At 40.8% G+C, this 20,803-nt stretch overlaps 1 protein-coding gene across 5 annotated transcripts in view; it reads right to left on the bottom strand.

Moving 5' to 3' along the window:
* Positions 1 to 1,065: 1,065 nt before the first annotated feature.
* The window catches only part of LAMP2 (lysosomal associated membrane protein 2), a 31,719-nt gene continuing 11,981 nt past the window's right edge, over positions 1,066 to 20,803 (bottom strand). Inside the window, exons 6-9 of one of the 5 annotated variants that reach the window (XM_007507135.3) lie at positions 20,197 to 20,319; positions 17,598 to 17,661; positions 16,589 to 16,753; positions 1,066 to 3,593 (exon numbers count right to left, since the gene is read on the bottom strand). In XM_007507135.3, the coding sequence (XP_007507197.1) occupies positions 3,451 to 3,593; positions 16,589 to 16,753; positions 17,598 to 17,661; positions 20,197 to 20,319 (495 nt within the window). In that variant the 3' untranslated portion in view covers positions 1,066 to 3,450. Of the gene's footprint in view, positions 3,594 to 7,763; positions 14,309 to 16,588; positions 16,754 to 17,597; positions 17,662 to 20,196; positions 20,320 to 20,803 lie in introns of those variants that run through there. The other 4 variants (XM_007507137.3, XM_007507136.3, XM_007507138.3 and 1 more) reach the window with 4 other exon arrangements.

Here is a 20,803-nt window from a genome sequence, read left to right as displayed (position 1 = left end):
TATATATATATATATATATATATATATATATATAATTTTTTTTAAATCCTCACCTTCCATCTTGGAATCTATACTGTGTATTGGTTCCAAGGCAGAAGAGTGGTGAGGGCCAGGCAATGGGGGTTAAGGGACTTGCCCAGGGTCCCCCAGCTAGGAAGTGTCTGAGGCCAAATTCAAACCCAGGACGTCCTGTCTCTAGGCCTGGCTCTCAATCCACTAAGCCACCCAACTGCCCTCATACAAATATATATATATATAATTTTTTTTAAATCCTCACCTTCCATCTTGGAATCTATACCGTGTATTGGTTCCAAGGCAGAAGAGTGGTGAGGGCTAGGCAATGGGGGTTAAGTGACTTGCCCAGGGTCTACAAATATATTTTTAAAAATTAAAATCTTATCAAGGTCAAAAGATGATTTCATTAATCTGGTTTCTAGGGTGCGCGTGTCACATATATTTACTGAAATGGGGCTATCGTGTTCACCCAAGCCCTTAATGTCATCCACAATGGTAACATTCTCAAACAGAGGCTTCAGAGGGTAAAACTCTTAAGATGTCCTGTGGTCAGGCCAGATGTTGAAATCAATCCTAAAACAGATATAATTAAGCAAGTTGGGAAGTAGGCCTTTCAAGGGCATGAAAGCCAAGCCAGGAGCAGATGCCCAAGAAATTCTGTGCTGGTTAGTGTTTCGATAATCTCTCTAGTTGACAAATGTTTTTGGACCCGATTAATGGTGAGGTGACAAATAAGAAATAAAACAGTAACTCCACACAGTGAGCAGAGGCAGCTTTAAACTCAAAGAAAGGCTAAGGGTAAATTCTGTCTTTAAACCAAGGGAAAGTCCAGTGTAGTTCTCTTTGGAGCATTTATTGGTCTTTGAGTAACCCCCAGAGAGGTCTCTTGGCAAAATGAAAATCCTTTTTTGTGGTACTGATAGACAGGCAAAGCAAATCTTCTAGCACTGATTTAAATCGGGAAGGATCCTTGAAGGTCATGTGGTCCACCTCCATCATTTTACAGAATATGGAAACTGAGGCCCAGAGAGAGAAAACAATTCAATGTGGTGTCATTCAATTCAACATTTATTAAGCACCTACAGTGTGCCAGGTACTGTGCTAAGCACTGGGGATACAAAGACAACAAACAGTCCCTGCCCCCAAAGAGCATACATTCTACTGGGAGGAGATAACATAGACACAGATAAATACAAAGTATATACAAGGTTTATTTAGGAAGGAATGAGTGCTAACAACTGGGGGTATCAGGAAAGGCTTCAGGTAGCACCTGAGTTGTGCTTAGAAAGAAGCTTGGGATTTCAAGAGGTGAAGGTGAGGAGGCAGGACATTCTAGACACAGGGGACAGCAGATGCAAAAGCTTGGAGGTGGGAAATGAAATCTTGTGCCAGTTTCACTGGAATGGAGAGTACATTTAAAAAAAGCATCGAAAGCTCCACAGATTTACATGTGGTTGAGGATTTATGGGAAGATATAGACAAGAGCTGCACAGTCCAAGATGTGAAAGGAGTATGCTCTACACCAATAGCAGGAGTGAAATCATAGGCCCATTGTGATGAGAAGGCAAGGGAAATGGATAGGGATAAGGCAATAATCTATTAGTAAAGCAAATATGGGGCTTCCAGGGTCCTTACCCCCAAGGCTGTAGCCCACTGCGTTACTGCAGGGTTATCTATCAGGCGAACCAAATTCCCAGGACAGTCCCAGATCCTGAACGAGGGCAGTACAGCACACGTGCCATCCCTGGAACTAGCACTAGCTGCTTAGAGAAAAGAAACCAAAATGCACAGGGGGGGGGGGAGCCCTGAATGAAACAACTATTTGGACATATAGAATTCTATACACATATGTCACTAGATAAATTGTTGGCTTTCTGCATAAGTTGGTGTTCCCGGAAAAGAAACTGTTCCTTTCCAAAAAGGAACACCGAAAAAAAAATGGGAAAAGTCATTTTTTACTCATTGTATTGTCCAGCAGTCAAGTGTGAGGCCATGCTTTTATTATATATTCAACAGGGCACAATTTTCTTCATCAGAATGTAATAATAAATCAATATATTAGTTAAAAAGACAACTAATAAAGAGCCAACAGATGGTAGTAAAGAAGGAACTAGCCAGACTTTTGCTATCGGTCCTAATAAAGTGGCCAAGGTTCCATTAGTGGGAAAATAGCAATGATCTTCTTGAGAGTGCGGAGGGAATCAGGGTCCTGAACCACACTGAAAGTCCGACGCCAATGAAACTGACAAGATTCTATTTCTTTCCTGCCATAACTTAATTCTGTAATGGTATTCCTGCTCGTTGGGTAGAGGGCAGTGTCAAAGAGTATCAGGAAAAGTAGTAAGATTTAAGGGATCATCAAATACAACTCCCTCATTTTACACATAGTGGAAAGCAAGGCTTAGAAAAGTTAAGGGATTTGGTTCAAGTACACACAGCTAGTGAGAGTCTGAGGCCAGATTTGAACCCACCTCCCTTGACTCCAAATCCAGCCCTATTTACACCATACCACACTAGCTCATTTCCTCTCTGGAGCTTAAGTGCCCTTATCTGTAAGACAAAAAGGTTGACTTTCAAGGACCTTGAAGGTCCTTCTACACTTAATGATTCATTGGAATGTGAGTTTCTTGAGAGCAGGGACCTGTTTGTTTGCTTTTCTTTGCGTCACTAGCCTAGCACCATTGCCTGGCACATAGTAGGTGCTTAATAAAATGCCTGCTGAGAAACTGAGTGATTGACGAGTTTAACTTTACATTTAAGCCCAAGGATCATATTTGAGAGATTGTGCCAGATTTCGATGACTCCGAGCTTCTGTCTGAAATGAAAGCCCATCTTCTTACTTAATACTGCACTATCAGTGAAGCATGGCATCAACCAGTCTCTAAGGAATCAGAACTGAGGGTCAATCAAAGGGGAATGGAGAGACAGACACACTGTGGGCATAAATGGGCCGCAGCGCATTGTGAATGACGAATTACATGCACGAAGCTGGGTAAAAGAAAACACAAAAGAGATGGTGGACTGCAAAAGGAGGTGGGATGAGTATACAGAGAGAACGAGGGCTAAGTGATGGTGTTGCCGAATGTTGAGAGCCAGAAGGCCCCCACCATGTTGGCTGGAGGCCTTTAGATTGGTCCAGGCCCCTGGACAAGAGAGTCATGCATGGATGGTTCGGGCTCTGTAACATTGGACAATACATCTAGCCATAAGATCCACAGAAAAATGGTGTTTTAGGTAGCAAACTTTTCCTTCTACATGTAATTACATTCCATCTTGATCAGAAAGAAGCCAAGGCTCACTCATACAGGAGGGAAGACATTTTGACTAAAAAACAACCACCACAACCACCACAACAACCACAACAAACTACTACACCACTTAGCAAACACATTACTTCGGTTGGTTAGAAATGGAAGCCAATGAAGGATGAAGTGATTACACAGACTGATAGCCAGTGTGGCTTTTCCTTCTTCCAATTATATAGGAGATAAAAACAAGAATTATAAGGAAGCCAAGGGCCACACCCACTGCGATTGGAATAAGAAAGTTCAGGTCAGAGTCAGCAAAGCATTCTTGGGCTGTTGAGAAAGAACAAACAGAAAGCAGGGAAAGGGTATTAGTAAAGAACCTAAGCATTTGAGCAATTAAGCCAGGAGCAAATAGGCCGCCATTTGTCTTGAATGGCCTTGCCATCTTTCTCTTTTTTTCAGATCTGGCCATTCCACTTGTCCCTATTCATCTAGTCTCCAACCTGGGTGTTCTGCCCGCCAGTACCCCATCTTCTGAATTCCTGCCCTCCCTGCCCTCCCCCACCCCCACCAAATAACACACAACCCAAGCAGCTCTTCTAAAGCTACATTAACACCCAAGTCTTGACTAGGAAGAAAGGTTGATTCCAATTGCTTCGCTCACTCCTGGCCAGCCGGTTTCCATCGATAGACCCTGGAGAAGAGCCTCATTACCTACACTCCATTTCCTTACCCACTATGGCCCCCCACCAAAATACAACACAGGGACAACACGGGGATTCAAAATAAGAGCTCCTGGAAGAGAGAAACTTGGAAAAGACAAGATGGATTTATTTAAACAAGTACTGTCACTGTGACTGGTTTTGACCAATTGGATATTGGGTGAACTGATCACTCTCTTGGTTGATTTTACACTCCTCATTGGGGCACCAAAGGACCTCCACAACCTGGCATAAATTTGCCTTCTAAGCCTTACTTTATGCCACTTCCCCTCTTGTTTTTTACATCTTAGCCAAATTCAGCAGTGATGTATGGAATTGAGATGGCCCAAATTTGGAGTCAAGAAGACCCAAGTTCAGATCCAGTCTCAGTTAATTTCTAGTTGTGTGACCCTGAGCAAGTCACTTAAGCAACTTCTCTGTGCCTCAGTTTTCTCATCTGTGAGCAATAAATGCCTGAGATCCCTTAAAACTAGATCTAGCATCCCATGACTACTAGTCTTTTCTTGAATCTGTCCTGCCCTATCTCATATTCCTCATACGCTAATAGGGCATATCCCCATTTCTAGCTGCTGAAAATCTTTTTTCCTTCAATGCTTAACTCAGGAAACACTTCCTCTCTGAAGTCTGCCATAATTCTTACCAGCCAAAAGTGAGACCTTCCTCATTTTCTTCCTTTCTTATAAAGCACTCTGGTAATGGGAGCAGCGTGTGCTAGACATCAAATCAGGAAGATATGAGTTCAAAACCTGCCTCAAATCTAATAGCTGCATAATCTTGGGCAAATTATTTAACCTCCCCATGCCTCAGTTTCCTCACCTATAAAATGGGATATCTCACAGTAACATATGTAAATCAATTCACAAACTTTCAAAGCTATATAATGTAGCTATTTTGAATTTAAATCCTTGAGAGAGTTGCGTTGTTTGGCCAATTTGGAGCAGAGATCTTTTGTGTAGGAACCATTCAATAAATGTCATAAGAGGAACAGAATAGACTTCAGCAGGCTCTTTTTTGAACCCGACAGTGACTTAGTTACTGAAATGTGTCCTGAGAGATAAGGACCGAGTTGCAACAAGGCCCCAGAGCACGACCATTACACAAAGCCATCAGACACAGTAGGACTCAGTAGTGACCACTGTACCCATTATGGGTAGGACAAGGTGTCCAGTTGTCATGTAAAAGTTTAAATTAGTAGGCCACCTTCTTGGAGTGATTCTTAACCTCCACCCTTCCAGCAAATCCCTGACAACCGTGAAGGAAGGCCTCCAGAGAGTTGTACCGTACTACTCTAGACAACTCATTCCACTCTGGGACAGCCTCAACCATTAGGAAGTTTTACTGGCTACAAAGCCAAAATTTGCCTCTTTGCAGTTTCCCTTTTCCTGGCTCCTAGTTCTTAACGTTTGTGATTCTCAATAGGGCTCAGCACTGAGTAGGCACTTTATTAAATGCTTGTTGAAAGACGTTCATGTTCTAAACTGTCATGTCACAGAGGATATAAAGGAGGTTCAGGAGGGGGACTGAATGACCTCTGTTGCCCCATCCCTTTCATCAAAGGGCTGAACTAGATGGCCCCTGAGATCCCTGGGAGCGACTTAGGGTCTAGGCCAAGGGCCTTTAACACAGCATCAGTGAACTTGGTTTTTTGTCTTTTTTTTCAACTAATAACCATACTCCGATATAATAGGTTTCTTTTGCGAAAATTTAAACAAAATATAAATGCTTGTTGAATTAAACTAAGCTTCACCCAAAGACCAATAACAAAACTAAGAAAAATCACGGGCACATGAGGTGATTTTCCTCGGCCAATCACTTGCCACTTTCCTCCTGGCTATTTTATATTCATCACCTCCACTTGCATTTTAATTAAAAAGGCAGCTGCTAAGGGCCTCTCTTTGGGTTTCCAGGGTGATTCTCAATAAATTATTAAAAGGAGTTTTAGCACTTTCTGCCCTTCTCTGGGGAAGACCAAATGAGATGCTGAACCAATAATCAATTAGTAAAATTGTACAGAATTCTTTGCTGCTTAGGTAGAAAACTACATGAAAAAAAGATAAAAATGACTATGATGTTCTGAAAATGAGCAAATGTCTTTCCACTTACTAAATTAAAATAGATGTTCATAAAATGGCAAATGAAGTTTCGATTGGTCTCTTCCTAAGTCAACAAAATGTTGCTTATCTAACATATATCTACTCTCTTCAGATGAGAAAATTCTTATGGTCCAAACCCTCTCCCCCTTCTTTTTATAGGACAAACAGTAAAGTCCCAGAGGAAGGAAAGCACTTGCCCATGGTCACACTACATGTACAGTGGGCCAAATTTCTCAGCTGCTCCCTAGTTCAATGGTCTTCCCATCATCCTGTGCTGCTTCTTGCATTCAGAGAAACTTAATGAGGAAGGGCCATTTTCCAGCCCATTTTTAGCATCAGGAGTTTTTAGCTATATCCTGCCAATACCCCATCCTTTCTATATCTCATATCTTGAAGCAGCTAGAGTATGGCTGCTAGGTTTAGGGACAACAGGGAGAGGGTCTCCCTTTAGAAGTTTATTGGTATCCTAGGAGAGCAAATAACCTGAACAAATTTTAATCCACTGGGCATCACCCAAGTAATTGGAAAGAAATATAATTATCACAGAATGCCAAGATTAGAAAAGACCTCGGCAGCCATCTCAACCATACCATACCATACCCCAAAATGAATACCCTACCACTCAATACCTGACAAGTATGTGGGCTTCCTGTCTTATAGGAACACTTCCAGAGGCTGGACCGCAACATATCCCTGGCTAAGATAACCTATTCCATCCATTTTTGGACAATCCCATTAGGAAGCTTGCCCTAACACAAAGTCTAATTTTGACTCTTGGTGGCTTCCCCTCCCTGCTCCTGGGTCTTTTGCTCCTTGATTCCAAGCAGTAAATCGAATCCCTCTTCCCCAAGATGGTTTTTCAAATTCTTGAAAACAACTCTCATCACTTCTGCAGATTAAATACATCTAAATCCTTCCATATATCTTTTTATGGCATGAACTCAAGGCCCTCCACCTGGTTGTCCCTCTCTGAACATTTTCTAGCCCAAACTTGAAGACGTAAATCCAGCTATGGCCTAAACTGTGCATGTTAGGCCCTATTGCTTGCCTTGAGTATGCCTACTAATACTAATTAGGCAAAGGCAAAAACTACAAAAAAAAACCCCAACTGATGGCAAAACATGTCTGCTCTATTCCAGTTTGCAGTACTAAAAAAAGAGAATCAGGGTATCCCAGAGAAGCCAACTCATTAAGAAAGACTGTTCTCATGCTTTGCTCTGCCACCTGGGTACGATTCTACCTGGACAAGATGGCAAGGCTAACTTCATCTAATGTGTCTTCTCATTAAGCTAGAATAATCTAAGTTGACATTTCTTTAGGGTCCCAAGTTTTCCAAAGTCTTTTCATTTTAGTTGAGGCAGACAGTACAATTATCCTCATTTTGAAAGGGGAAACAGAGGCTTGGAGTAGTTAAGAGACTTTCCTAGGTCATATCACTAGTAAAAAGCAGGCCTCCAAGTCCAAGTTTGGTTTTCTGCCACCTCGTGCCACCCAGCCCCACCCCCCAGTTCCTCACAGCTGTCTCTGTTAGACAAAGGCAGTCAGCATAATGGTCCTGTATTCCTCGGGATGCCAGCTGGTCCTAGGACCACCATCTCTTATTTATTCAATGGAAAACCAAAGGTTGATCATATCTGATGGGCACTTGTGCCAGATCATCAATATTTATCATAATGAAGAGGATATAGAAAGCACAGCAATAAAGCTTTAATCACAAAGAGCTTAAACATCAATACATGGAAATACTGCTAAGTAAACAAGCCTATCATTTCATTTTTACACAAGTACATATTTTATTCAAATGATGCCCATGTCTAGAATAGTTTTAAGGCACTTGAACTTCTGATAGAAGCTTGACTAAGATTGTAGAAGTAGTCATTTCAGCATCGGGTGTGGACAAGCTCTTGAACTGAAGCTTCTATCCAAGGGCCAGTGAAAGCATAATTCTGATTTGCAATCGCATTAGAAATATTCCTTCTTAAAATGTTGGGTCTGCTGTTCTCCCAAAAGATAGCTTCAACTAAAAATCACTTAAGCTTCAACTTAAAAATCACTCTCAATAATATGGCAAAAACACCACTAAATTAGGACAGGGCCAATCCAGGCGCTAAACTTGCTCATATCTGACACTCTGGCATCTGTGACCAATAACATAAACCAAAAGCACCAGTATAACTAATCCTCCCAAGGATGTTCCCACTGCTATCGGTACAACGAAGCGGTCATGGTCTGCACGGCAGTCTTCAGCTAGGGAAAAAGGGGAAGTTGGAGAGAAAAAAAAGAACTGAAAACCAATCAAAATCAAAATTGAGCGAAAAGTTGTCAAATCATGTCAGAATATTCAATTTTGCTTTAATTTTAAAAATAGAAATCACTGATTTCTTTTCGTTTGTGGGGTGGTTTTTGCTTTTGTTTTTCTTCTTATAAAAACAGTTTAAATATAGGACCCTGCTCTGCCCCCACTTTATTTTTGTAAGTAACACAGACATGGCAACATTCCCCTCCCTGCTTCTCTCTTGAGAAAAGTGTTTTATCATCTGTTCTTGGGCTTGTTTTTTTACATCAGTTACACCTCATTTACCTGGCATCATTCTGGAATGAATCGTTTCAGGGAAGTGAATTTTCTCCAATAACTGAAACAAGGCCTATAAGCAGCAAGTCTTCTTTTAAAAATAAAGTCATACATTTCTACTCTTCCCTGCCTTAGTAAAGGAAAAATGGAAGGTAACAAAACCTTTCTGGGTGGGGGGAGAGAGTGAGCTTTTATTGTGAACAAGCATCATCCTGGGCTGTAATGGTGATGCCCAAAGAGACACTGAGGTCTACAGGGCTACCATACACTAAATGGCCTCTAACTACTGTGCAGTGGGAATTCCTGTCTTCTTCCCTATTAGATTATCAACTGTCAGTTTTCTTGCCTTCAGTTCGTTTGTTTCGAACAACCCTTCCACCTACCTTCTAATCTGCTATTTCTAATTTGCTTTTATTTTAGAAATAAATAAGAATGCTCGTTCGAATTGTCAATAAAACTAGAGGCAACTGGCCGAGCAAAGGCATCAGCTATTGCATTCCTAGGAATCAGGTGTCTTAATTGAAAATTGCCTCCCTTTTCATCTGTTACAGACAAACTAAGGGTGCCAAATCAGTGAAGAGCTGCTGAGCACTTCATCTTCTCCACTCCTTCTCTGACTCAAATTCTTACTCAGCTGCTTGCTAACATCTGCCTATACATCGTTCTCTTGTCATGAAGTGGCAAACCTGAGCCGTGACACAATCTGAGTTCTTCTGTTTTGCTGGCAAAATTAAGTGCCGATCCATATTAGCCTTCCTCCAGAATTAGCTATTTTACTCATAACTACCAATATCAGCAATTTCATTTTCATCTAAAAGCCATAAACAAATAAACTAGATCAAAAAGGCAATTCAGGCAACAAAGCATCAAGAAAGAACTTTCTGGGCTATTTCAAATGCTCTTGACTAGAAGAAAAAACTAAGTTTGGGAAGCTCTTGACTTCGGGGAAAAGGTTTTATTAGAACCCAATATTGTATTGCACATAATTCAAATTGACTTCAGCAGTTCTAAAAGCAAAGGAAAGGCCATTATTTTAACAAGAAAGCAACCTAAATCAATGTTAATTTCATTCTGAAAGTCTCTCGATGACCCGCCACCAGCTGAGGGCTTAGCATCCCCTAATGCTGAAAAGAAGACAAAAAATTTACTTTGGGATTAATTCACAAATCACAAAAGCAATACGGATCTCTCCATTTCCCCAAAGCAAAGTTACAGGGCAAAGGTGAGCTGGATATTGTTAAAACACACCTGCTAGGCTAGTAGGCAAGGCAGAAGAAAAAGCTTTGCAGCTGAGATTTAAGCATAAGTTTGAACTAGATTCTTCCAATTGTTGCTCCTAAAATGCTACAAAATTAAAGGATGCTTTGAAGTCAAGCGTTCAATGTGACTGCTGTGATGTAAAACTACTGGTCCAGGAAGAAGAAACTGTTCTGGTTCAGATTTGTTACAACTCCAAAAATTTCCTCTACCCACTTACATACCCATCTCTGATATCAAGCTATCCCTGAGAATCTTGCATGAAGAATAACATTTTGGTGTGATAACTATAATTCGCAACATTATTGGCCCGTTCTCAGGACATCTGTCCTGCTGCTTGGCATGGAAAAAAATAATCTGACACCGGCTCAGTTCTTTCCTGATGCCCAAGAAGAAAACGTTTTTATTGATGGATATAGACAGTTTGTGACAAATGAAGTAGAAGTTCTGAAATGGCCTTCTTAGAGAAAAATGAAATACTGAAATACGCTGGCTCTGTAAAACAGTAAGCAGGAGATTGATTAAAGATGCTGCCTTTTCCTATTGCATCATGATAGAAGACAAAGGGTGAGTCACTAAATAGCTCAGCCTGTTTGGAGCTGAGAATGCTTGGATCACACTTCAATGAAAATTAAGCATCCCACAAAGCAAAAGGAAAATCCAAGACCCAGAGCTGGAAGGGGGACCAAAGAGATCACTGTCCAGTCCACCTTCTCATTTTACAGAAGAGAAAACTGAGGACCTAAGAGGGGCAAGTGATTTATTCACAGCAAACACCTATTTGGTGCAGTCAGGAGTCAGGCCGATCAGCTCTTCACAAAAGGCTTGGCTATAGCAAAATGGAGAAAATGCAATTGATTGAGTCACGAAGAAAATGTCTCTAACAATCAAATGAGATAACTTTTGCATCTCAAACTTAGAAGGCTTAATTCTTTTCAAAAGAACTGAGAAGTAAATGACAATGTTATGTATAATATGGAAATAAAGACCACTTACGAAGAACTTTCATGGTTCTGACCTACCCTGGGCTTCAGAACAAGCAGTTCTCCCTAGACATCAATAGACCATGATCAACCTGAGAAGTAAAAGAAAGGAGATGTAAAAGCAGAAGAGCTACTTTTGGTCAAAGGTGCAGACAAGCTCTGCGTACTTGAAGAGAAACAGTTTGCCATTTGTACCGTTATAAATCATCACAACTAACCCTCAAAAGAACCTATGGCTTTTGATAAGTCCAAGTGGTAGAAGAGAAAGTGAAGACAAGGATTAGCCGCCCACCTTGGTTTGGGAAAGGTTCATGGGGTGATGGGGCTCAGAAACTGAGGATCATAGAATTAGAGCTGAAAGGGACTATAGAGGTCATCTAGTCCAATCCTCTTCCTTTGACAGAGGAGGAAATTGAGGCCCAGGGAATTTAAGTGACTTGCCCAAGGACACACCACTAACAAGTGGTACAGCCAAGATTTGAACCTAGCTCTTTAGACTTTAAATCCAGCAGTGTTTCCGTTGTACATGCTTTACACCCTAACTTCCAAAGAAAAAAAAATTCAATGCTAATGAACCAAGGTACCCTATGTCCTACCCCCCCCCCCATCTGGACCTGACAACCTTGACACCAATAAATTCTCCTGCTGTATAACTTTATCCATCAGGATAAGGAATATAGAAACTTCATTCATCTAGCAACTCACTATAACATGAAGAAAGCAGGAAAAGGGAAGGGAGGATGAGAAGAAAGTAGGCATCAGCGAGAGAATAATTTGATCTTACTTCAGCCAAGAAGGAATTCAAGTTTCTCCTTTAGAAAGAGAAACCTCGGATTGAACCATTATAAAAATGTGACTAAGTTGCTTTTACTTTTCAAAGCAATATGTGGATTAAATTGAGAGTGGTCTAAGCAAAGCCCATATGAAAAAATATCGACACGGACCAGTTTTTTCTCTCATAAACCTTCTTTTAAGTCCTGGTTAATTACCACGAAGGTATGGACTACACTCAAGTTTGGCGTTCAGTTCAAGCTCAGATGGGACAAGGTGCCAAGGACACGGCTCCACAGAAGAACAGCTGAAATAACTACATTTGAACCGATTCACATAGAAGAAGAAAGTCAATGAGATGGCAGTCAGCCCTTCTACAAGACAGTAGTAATTAGAGGTATTTTAAAAATGCAAAGCAGGGATATAATGCGGAGATCTAAACATTGCTTCAGCTGGGGAGTCCAATGTCTTGCTCCTGTGCTTCTAATCTATAAAAGCTTCAGTTTGGAAATGAAGATCCAAAGTCTTTTGTGCATTGTCTATCCTTATTGTGCCAACAATATTTAAACAGGATTGTAGAGTAAGAACTCCCGACAGGACTTTCAGATGTCTTTTCATGCTGACCAATAAAGAAAATAGTAATCTGCACTCTTTGTAACTAAGTTTATATTTTATCTTTAAAAAGTGTTTAAACCCATGAAGCTGCAGTTCCGTACAGTCCTAAACTAAGTATCGAGCCAATTCGGTACCAGCTGGGTGAAAGAGCCAACTAAGCCAACGTTGAGGAAGAAAAGAGCCATCACTTCAAGTGGCTTGTTAGAGCTAGACTGGGCATGGAGGGACTACTACTGGGTAGGTGTCTGGGGAAATCCCTTAGTTTCTGTCTCTCTGTCTCTCAATCTCAAATCCCTCAATTTCTTCCCACTCTCTCTCCATATACAGAGGGACCCAAAAGTCTGTGCAGTTTCAAATACCTTAAAACTGCACAGAGACTTTTGGGACATCCTGCATATATAGTGCAGTCAAGATCTGTGACATTTAAGTCCCCGCCAGTATCACTGATGATGACTGGACTGCAAAAAATAAAAATAACAAATCTACATTAGAGTGGTGGCCTATCGCATCATCAGAATGTCTTCCTTCCTCTCTGAAAAACAAGTAAAAAGCATGCTCTATTTTGGCCACCAACTTGTGTGCTCTTTGCCCCTGTCAAGTTCCAGTGTTTCGCTCTACCTCAGACCATGTATCCCACCCCAACTCATTCCTCACAAATATTAGGTCCTGCCCAGGAGTAGACAATTGGCACATCTCATCACAGGGCACACAAGTGGGTCCAAAATAGATCAAATGGACTCTGCCATCAGAATCAACCACAAATCAAGTTCTGATGAGCACTGAATCATTTAAATGTAGGAGAGGGAGATGGGGGAGATAGTTAAAGATCCAAAAGGTCAAGCAACAAATCATGCCAGCTCAGAAACAGAGATGAGAGCATCTTTTGGGACAGGCGCTCCTCCAAGGGAACAGTGACACTGGGGCCCCACATAAGATGCTACACATACATCTGAAAGGTAAGGGCACTCTGATATCTAGATGCCAAGCTAATCAATCAAACGGACCTTCCCCTTTTCAACCCAATACCAGCAAGGAAACTACGACAGCCAAAAAAGAACCTGTGTTAATTTTATGATTGTAGATAGAAATCTCTGGTCCGGAGAGTACTAATGAGTACCAAGACGATAGGACTGAAAGGACTAAGTTGGAATTTGGCACTTTCAACACAACCCAGTAGTTAGTTTGTTTAAGACAAAAGATAAAAAAAAGAAACCACAGTAATAAAGGGAGAAGTGGGAAGTGAGCAGGAGGGAGGGAGAGAGGACAGGAAGAAGAGAAAATGAAGCATTTCTGTACCTCTAGTTATTACAGCCACAGTAAACAAACACATTCGAAATGGGTTTCTTTTTCAAGAAAACATTCCAGTGCTAAGAAGGCGATCATTCTAGGCACTGGCCAAATCCATTCACGAATATTTCAAAGATCAAGACAGAGAGAATTAGCAAAGGCAGCGTAAGTTAATCTTCACAGGTCATCAACAAAATACAGAAGCAAGTACAAATTCGGTGGACAAGAGAGGGGAGAGAAAAGACGTCCCAGAGCTCGCTAAACATAGGGAATTCCTTTTACTAGTAAACATTTTCCTTATCTCTAATCATAGAAGTATAAAGCTCAAACATTGACATAATACCAATAATACAAAAATCAGATCTTTGATCCTTTTGATGCTTCTCTCTTTCTTTTCTCTCTCCCTATTTTTGGATGAAGAACAAAGATCCAATGGGTTCGTTTCTTAGTTGGGAAAGTAAAGCCACATGATCATGCATTTTCTTTTGGTTTTTGTTACTGTTGTTCTTTGTTTCAATCGCTCTTAAGGGTATCTTAACGGAAGGGTGTTTAATTTGGGAACTTGCACTTGCTTCATCATCCTGTAATGTAAACAGTGTTTCATTTTACAAGGTCTGATATCCGGCATAGGTTTTTCTTCTGCCAATTAGGTAAGCAACCACTATAATGAGAATCAAGCCCGCAAGCCCGGAACCAACTATAACTGGTATTAGAATGCTGTCATCATCCTGTGAGCACTCCTGGGCTGTAGACAGAAAAAGTGTGTGACAAACAATAAATATAAACAAAACTGTTCATTTGTCAGCAACTCATTAGAGTGATCTTAAAAATGTTTTCATTGAGTTTTAAAAAGACAATTTTTGAATATCAACTTTCTGAGAGATCAAAGTTGGCACATGCGGGCTCAACCCCCACCCCTCGCGACTGTTGCTTTATTGGAAGTGCATGGAGACCACAGAACCAGAATGGAAGCTCGATGGAAGGGTGAATGTCTACTACCAAGCAGGGAGACATGGGTGTGCCAAGGCAGGCCGGGTCCTTTTTGCCCTGGGGTTGAATGACTTGGTTACTCCAGAAGAGATGAAGAAAGTGGTACCTCCTACCAACTCACTGATGGGAGTCACATCCCTTGGCTGTTTGCTTGGGATCAGGCCTGAAAATTGCCAGCAATGCTGGGCTAGAAGAGCTTAGGCTGTTGGGCCTTGCCCTCCCCACAGAAATAAACAGCTGAGGGACAGACTACGAATACCCAAGAGTCAAAAAAGGAGGGCTCTTCCTTCCCAATTTCAGAGTCATAGATAAAAAGTTCTAGATAACCCAGGCTCCTAGACCAAAGGTAGATGGCACCTAAGAAGCCATTTAGTTCAATCCTCTCATATTACAGATGAGGCAACTGAGGCCCATGTAGGAGGTCACACATAGGATTACAGAGCTATAGATGTAAGGGACCTCAAAAGAGAGCTAGCCTTTGACTGCCTCCTTTTGCAGAGAAGGAAACTCAAGCCCCGGGGAAGGCAAGTGATTTGCTGCAGATCACACAGATAGTAAGTAATGGAGATGACATTCACACTCAAGTCTTCTGGCTCCAAATCTAGGTCTGTGTTCTACCACACATCTATGACCAATCCATGGTCCCCCATCTTCTGCCCCAATTCCTCTAGCTTGCCCTACTTAACCAAGCATAGGCACCTGTGGGCAAAAACCTATTTTCATGAATGGCTTAACATATTACATTATCAAAGTTTAACAGGTCATATATTCTGGATGAATATTTTTAACATTTGTTCGCATGAGGCCAAAATTTCAAATTAGAAGAAAGCGTAGCTCATTTCTATTACAAATAACTGAGGAATATGTGAATAGACTCTCAACTCCACAACTGAAATCTGAGACCAAAAACAAGGTTAATAATACAGGATCAGAAAAAGGTACCCAAAATCAAGTTCTTAAAGAATCAAAATAACTGAAGGATTGACAGGAAAACCCCCCATTAATTTCAGAAGTAGGAATTATGCCCTAAACATTCAGGTGCAGTGATGTGAAAAACTTAATTTTCCGAGAGTGGAACTGAATTAGAAAGTCAACACCACTACCAAATCATTTAGATGGTTCATAAAACATAGCTAGTTTTATTTACAATATGCTCTAAGGCTTATGGATTGGATTGAACTCAGGGAAGTATGTAGACAACAATAACGGATATGGTCCATTTATCCCCAGTTGCAAAACAAAATGAAGTAGTCAGAACCAAAGGAGACATGTGCATGATTTAGAATTTGCAAGAGTGAATTATCCACCAATGCCATTAAAGTTACTTTTTTTGTTAAAATGTCGAAAAAGTTGGCATCGCTTTCAGGATCAGTCTACATAACACTGTGCTGTTCACTACTGGGGACATTCTCCAAAGTCCATGTCTGTGCTGGCACACATCATTTCAAATCCTGAGCTTTGTTGAGCCAAGACTATACCAATTTACTCTCAACCAACTGGTCAGGATAAAGGGAAATTTGAGCTATTCCTATCTCTTGGCCTCAGTTGTCATATTTCCATCATGTATTAAAAATTGTCCTAAAAAGTGGGGAAGGGGTGGTCTATACCAGGGGTCGGCAAACTATGGACTAGGACCAAATCCAATCTATTGCCTGTTTTGTTTTTACATTTTTAAATACAATAAAACTTCATTTAAAAATGTAAAAACCATTCTTAGTTCAAAGGCCATTCAAAAACAGACTGCAAAGTTCCCCGACTTGTGGTCTAGCTCATTAACTCAGTTTGCTAAAGCTGCTCTCACTTTTAAAAATATGTTTTCTTCTTTGTATTTGGCTGCTCTTGAATTCTTGTGACAGTTTGATTAACTTAGTGTGAGGAAAGAGAGTGCAGATTTCAGTCTCATCTGCCATCCAGACTGCGCACAGGTGTACAAAGGCACGCCTGAGGCCCCTTCTCTGTTGAGCTGCTCCATTCATGCCTTCTGTGATAATGAGTTCATAGAAGAAAATAAGAATAAAATCCGGGTTATTCTTACCTGTAGAATACTTTCCTTCCACCACATTGAAAGGCTGCACCCTTAGATCAAAAGTATTTATTTGAAATGTGTCAGAAACTGGAATAGAATCCTCTTTGATGCACATGTAAGAGCTTCCTATTGGGGCATCCCAACAGTTAAGGTTGTTATTCACGGCAACGAAATCTTTAAAGAGAGATAAAGATGAGTTATTTCTTTAAATGTCAACTTTGCACTCATGGAAGATTCTAGGTACTCAGGTGCACTGGCTTGAGACCCAGAGAACTGCTTTTCATAACTGACTATTTATAATAGCAATTGGCTAACTAACTATCTTAAATATTCTTAGAATCATAGAGAATGAAGGCTGGGAGGGCTCCTAAAGGTCATTTTTTCCAACCCTCCATTTTCTAGAGGAGGAAAGTGCTGAAAATCAGAAATGACATTGGAGCTATAGGGGGAGACCATCTCGGAGACCATCTAGTTCGATTCCCTCATTTTAGAGAAGGGAAAACTGAGGCCTAGAAAAGTTTAGGGCCTCGTCTAAGGTCACTTGGGTAGTAAGTCACTATTTAAAGCTACTGGTTAAGGTCCTCTGATTCAAAATCTGACACCCCTGTCACCCCTTAGCCTTTAGTCTCCCCGAGTATGTTGGCTCCTTGTTAGCTATATTATGAGATGGTCTTTGTAGAAAGCACTTAGCACAATGCCCGGCACATGGTAGGTACTCGAGAAATGCTTATTCCCTTCCTTACTTTGAAGGGACTCCATACTATACTTATCTTAAGAGGAGTTCCAGCCATAAACTTGAATTAGGAGAGATTCAAACATGAAATGGAATTTCATTTCCAACAACAAGCTAGCGTTTGGTCTCGAGGAGAACACTAGAGGAACTCGAAATAGTTAGGCATTTGCTAAATACAGATACAGATCTAGACAATCCAAAGTCAAGTGGCAAATTTCTAGGAACCCTGGTTTATTCTCTCCCCTGGTCCCACCCTCTCCTCCTTAAGGACCCGGCTTGGCTTACCAGAACCGTTTACAAAAGTCAAGCTGACATTCACCCCTTTCAGATAGAACCGGTTTCCATTTTTCTGTTTGAAGAAAGCTTTCAGTTAAACAACACATAGGAGCAGCACCCAACTGTCTACAGAGACAATTCAACATCCAGAGGGAAAAAAGGCAGGCTGAGCCCCAAGGTAACAGAGCAGATGAAAGCCAGACACAGAGCAACATCATTAAGAAAAAGAGAAACTGAACACAGGGTGGAAGTGTGTGGTGAGGTAGACAAATATGACAATGGAGTGAGCTCGCCACCCTACCTCCCCCATGGGAGCAACTGAATATAGGACTAGGGCTTGAGGCTGTGGTTTCATTGGCCTGAGAGATTCCCAGCTTAGTGGTCCTAGTCTTCTAGTCTTCCAGAGTTGCCTAAGGCATTGTGAGGTTAGGTGACTTGCCTAGGGTCATACAACCAGTATGAATCAGGTCTTCCTGGCTCTCTATCTACTATACCAAGCTGTTACTCCTGGGAGATCTCAAAAAAAAAGAATGAAAAGGGCAGCTAGGGGGGGCATGGTGGCTGGAGTGCCAGGCTCGGAGTCTGGAGGATCTGGGATCAAATTTGGCCTGAGACACTTCCTAACTATATGACCTTGGCAAATCACTTAACCTCAATTGCATAGCCCTTAACACTCTTCTGTCTTATAACTGATACTAAAGGTATGTGTCTTCCTTCTGTCATGGCATGGGCAATATGGAAATAGGTATTGCATGAAAGCACTGGAAGAACCTATGACAGACCATTTACTGCCTCGGGGAGGTAGGGGAGAGATGGATGGAGGGAGTGAGGGAGAGAATCTGATTTGTAAAATGTCCGAAAACAATTGTCAAAAATTGTTTCTACGTGCAATTAAGAAAAAAGAAAAGATAGTCAAAATTTTTTCTAAAAATAATTTAAAAAAAGAATTGATACTAAAAATGGTTACGGGTTTTTAAACAAGAACTATGAAAGCCTTTTCATTGCTGGTTTCCTTCCCCTTTTCCCACCACGGTTTCAATTACATGGCCCTTGGTCCCACTTGGGATTCCTCAGATAATTCTAATTAGCATTATAGGGTAAATAGAGGATTTAATAAACCAACAGCAGACACCATTCTTTCCTTTATGGGACTAAATGAGCAAGCATGAAGGTGGTGTAGACCCTGCCCTGGAACAACCAGATCTCACAGTGCCGCTGATAAGGGTGGTTTTAAAAAAATCTGATTTCATTATTCAAAGGGAATTTTATTTAATAGTTAGATTTGAGCATCAAACTATTTGGGGATGGTTTTAAAAACTTTTTTAATACCAAAAATGTAATCAAACTTTGTTTTCCTAGTTATAAGAAGCCATGTGTGCTCTTCAACATATGGTAACATTGGACAGATCAAGGAAAAATCCACCCAAAAAACCCCATTGCAATAGAGCACTAACACCATCCTGTTTGTTACAGAAACTCCCCAAAATAGAGCTTTTATACATCCAGCCCATCAGAGCACAGTTCTACGTGTGTTTTAAAAAAACAACACACAAAACTAGACATCGTAAGAAAACAACACTAAAAGGTAAGTTTCAAAATGTTTAATTTAATTGATGTAAGAGAATACATGAAATTGGAAAAGCTCTCCTATATAACTTAAGTTTGTCAGTATGGCCAGGACCACTTAACAAGTCATTCCAAATACAGTTGTGGAGTCAAAGTTACCCGGATAACAGGGGGACAGATTTCAATACAGGGAGAGAAAGCAAATTCTTGTTTTAATGGCTAACAGAAGAGTTCTCAGACTAGTTTACAAACAACCATCATCCTATGTTTGGATCAGAGCAAAACACTGTAAAATGAACTCCAGTAAGAACCAATTTGGGCCCGTTAGACTGTTTCGGTGCTGTTGGGATCTGACTTCTGGAACTCTTGGGGAGTACTTTGGCAAATCATCAGGCACTTAAGGTCTTAGACAGCTGAGTGAGAGGTTAAGTGATTTGGCCACAGTCAGGCTTGTAATGTGTTGGAGATGGGACTTGAACTAGAATCTAAGTGTTCCTGACTCCTGACTATTTAACAAACTAACCTCAATCTGAAAAGCCAGCTGGGATATTTTGGGCACTTCCGGCTCTTTAAAAGGCTCCCACAGATCACATTTTGGGAAGGAGCTGGGAACAGAACAGTCCCTCTAAAGGCCTTCTTGGATGCCTCTTGGCTGTAGCATGTAGGGGACCATGGGTTTTTGAAGGCCAAGCCAGAATACAATACAAGTTCTGGAAGACCATAGGTATACTAAGTTATTGAATAGACTCTGGATGAGGTTACTTCACTGACAGATACAAATCCTTTAAGTATATAGCACTAGAGCTCACCAATAAAGAACAAAGCCAGAATACTGACAGGGAAAGCTGTTATTGATCCGACTAAAGACATTAGGAGAAATAAGTTAAAATCTTAGTAAAAAAGAAACTTTTAGAGAACAGAATTGTTTTGGTTTTAGCTTTATATTCTCAGCAGCTAGTAAAGCACTCAGCAACAGCAGGCACTTAATACTTGCTTACTGAACAATTAAGAACCAGGACGTCAATGTAAAACCATTACTTACTATAGCAAAGAGAAGTTCAAGAAACCCCAGGTTGCTATCATTCAACCAAAGCAGAGCTGATTCCTTAAGACACACACCATCATAATCCGTTGTATTGGGGTTAAGGTTCTTAAGCGAAGTACCCTTCAGAGAAAGGAAGAAGACAGACACTAAGGCCTCAGATGATACTTTGGGTCGAACAAAATGGCATTTGCCTAGACTCTGCCAATGTGCGTGGGTTTGTTTTTAATATTTGGATCACTGTATTTCAATAAAATGGGTTTCCTTTGTAAAACTACATATATTTCACTATATGCATTTAAAAATGTTATTCTGAAAACGGCTCCACGGGATTCTGTAGACTGTCAAAGGACTGCAGGATGAAAAAACAAAAAAGGATAAGAACTTCTGTTCTACTATGCCCAAAGGGTGCTAAAAAACTGTCTGCCCTTTGATCCAGCCATAGCAATGCTGAGTTTGTACCCCAAAGGGATAATAAGGAAAAAGACTTGTACAAGAATATTCATAGCTGCGCTCTTTGTGTTGGCAGAAAATTGGAAAATGAGGGGATGCCCTTCAGTTGGGGAATGGCTGAACAAACTGTGGTATATGTTGGTGATGGAAAACT

This window comes from Monodelphis domestica, chromosome X (assembly GCF_027887165.1).
Source record: "Monodelphis domestica isolate mMonDom1 chromosome X, mMonDom1.pri, whole genome shotgun sequence".
NCBI classification, from domain to species: domain Eukaryota; kingdom Metazoa; phylum Chordata; class Mammalia; order Didelphimorphia; family Didelphidae; genus Monodelphis; species Monodelphis domestica.
The sequence above is the reverse complement of the archived record's forward strand: the minus strand, read 5'-3'. Positions and strand labels throughout refer to the sequence as shown.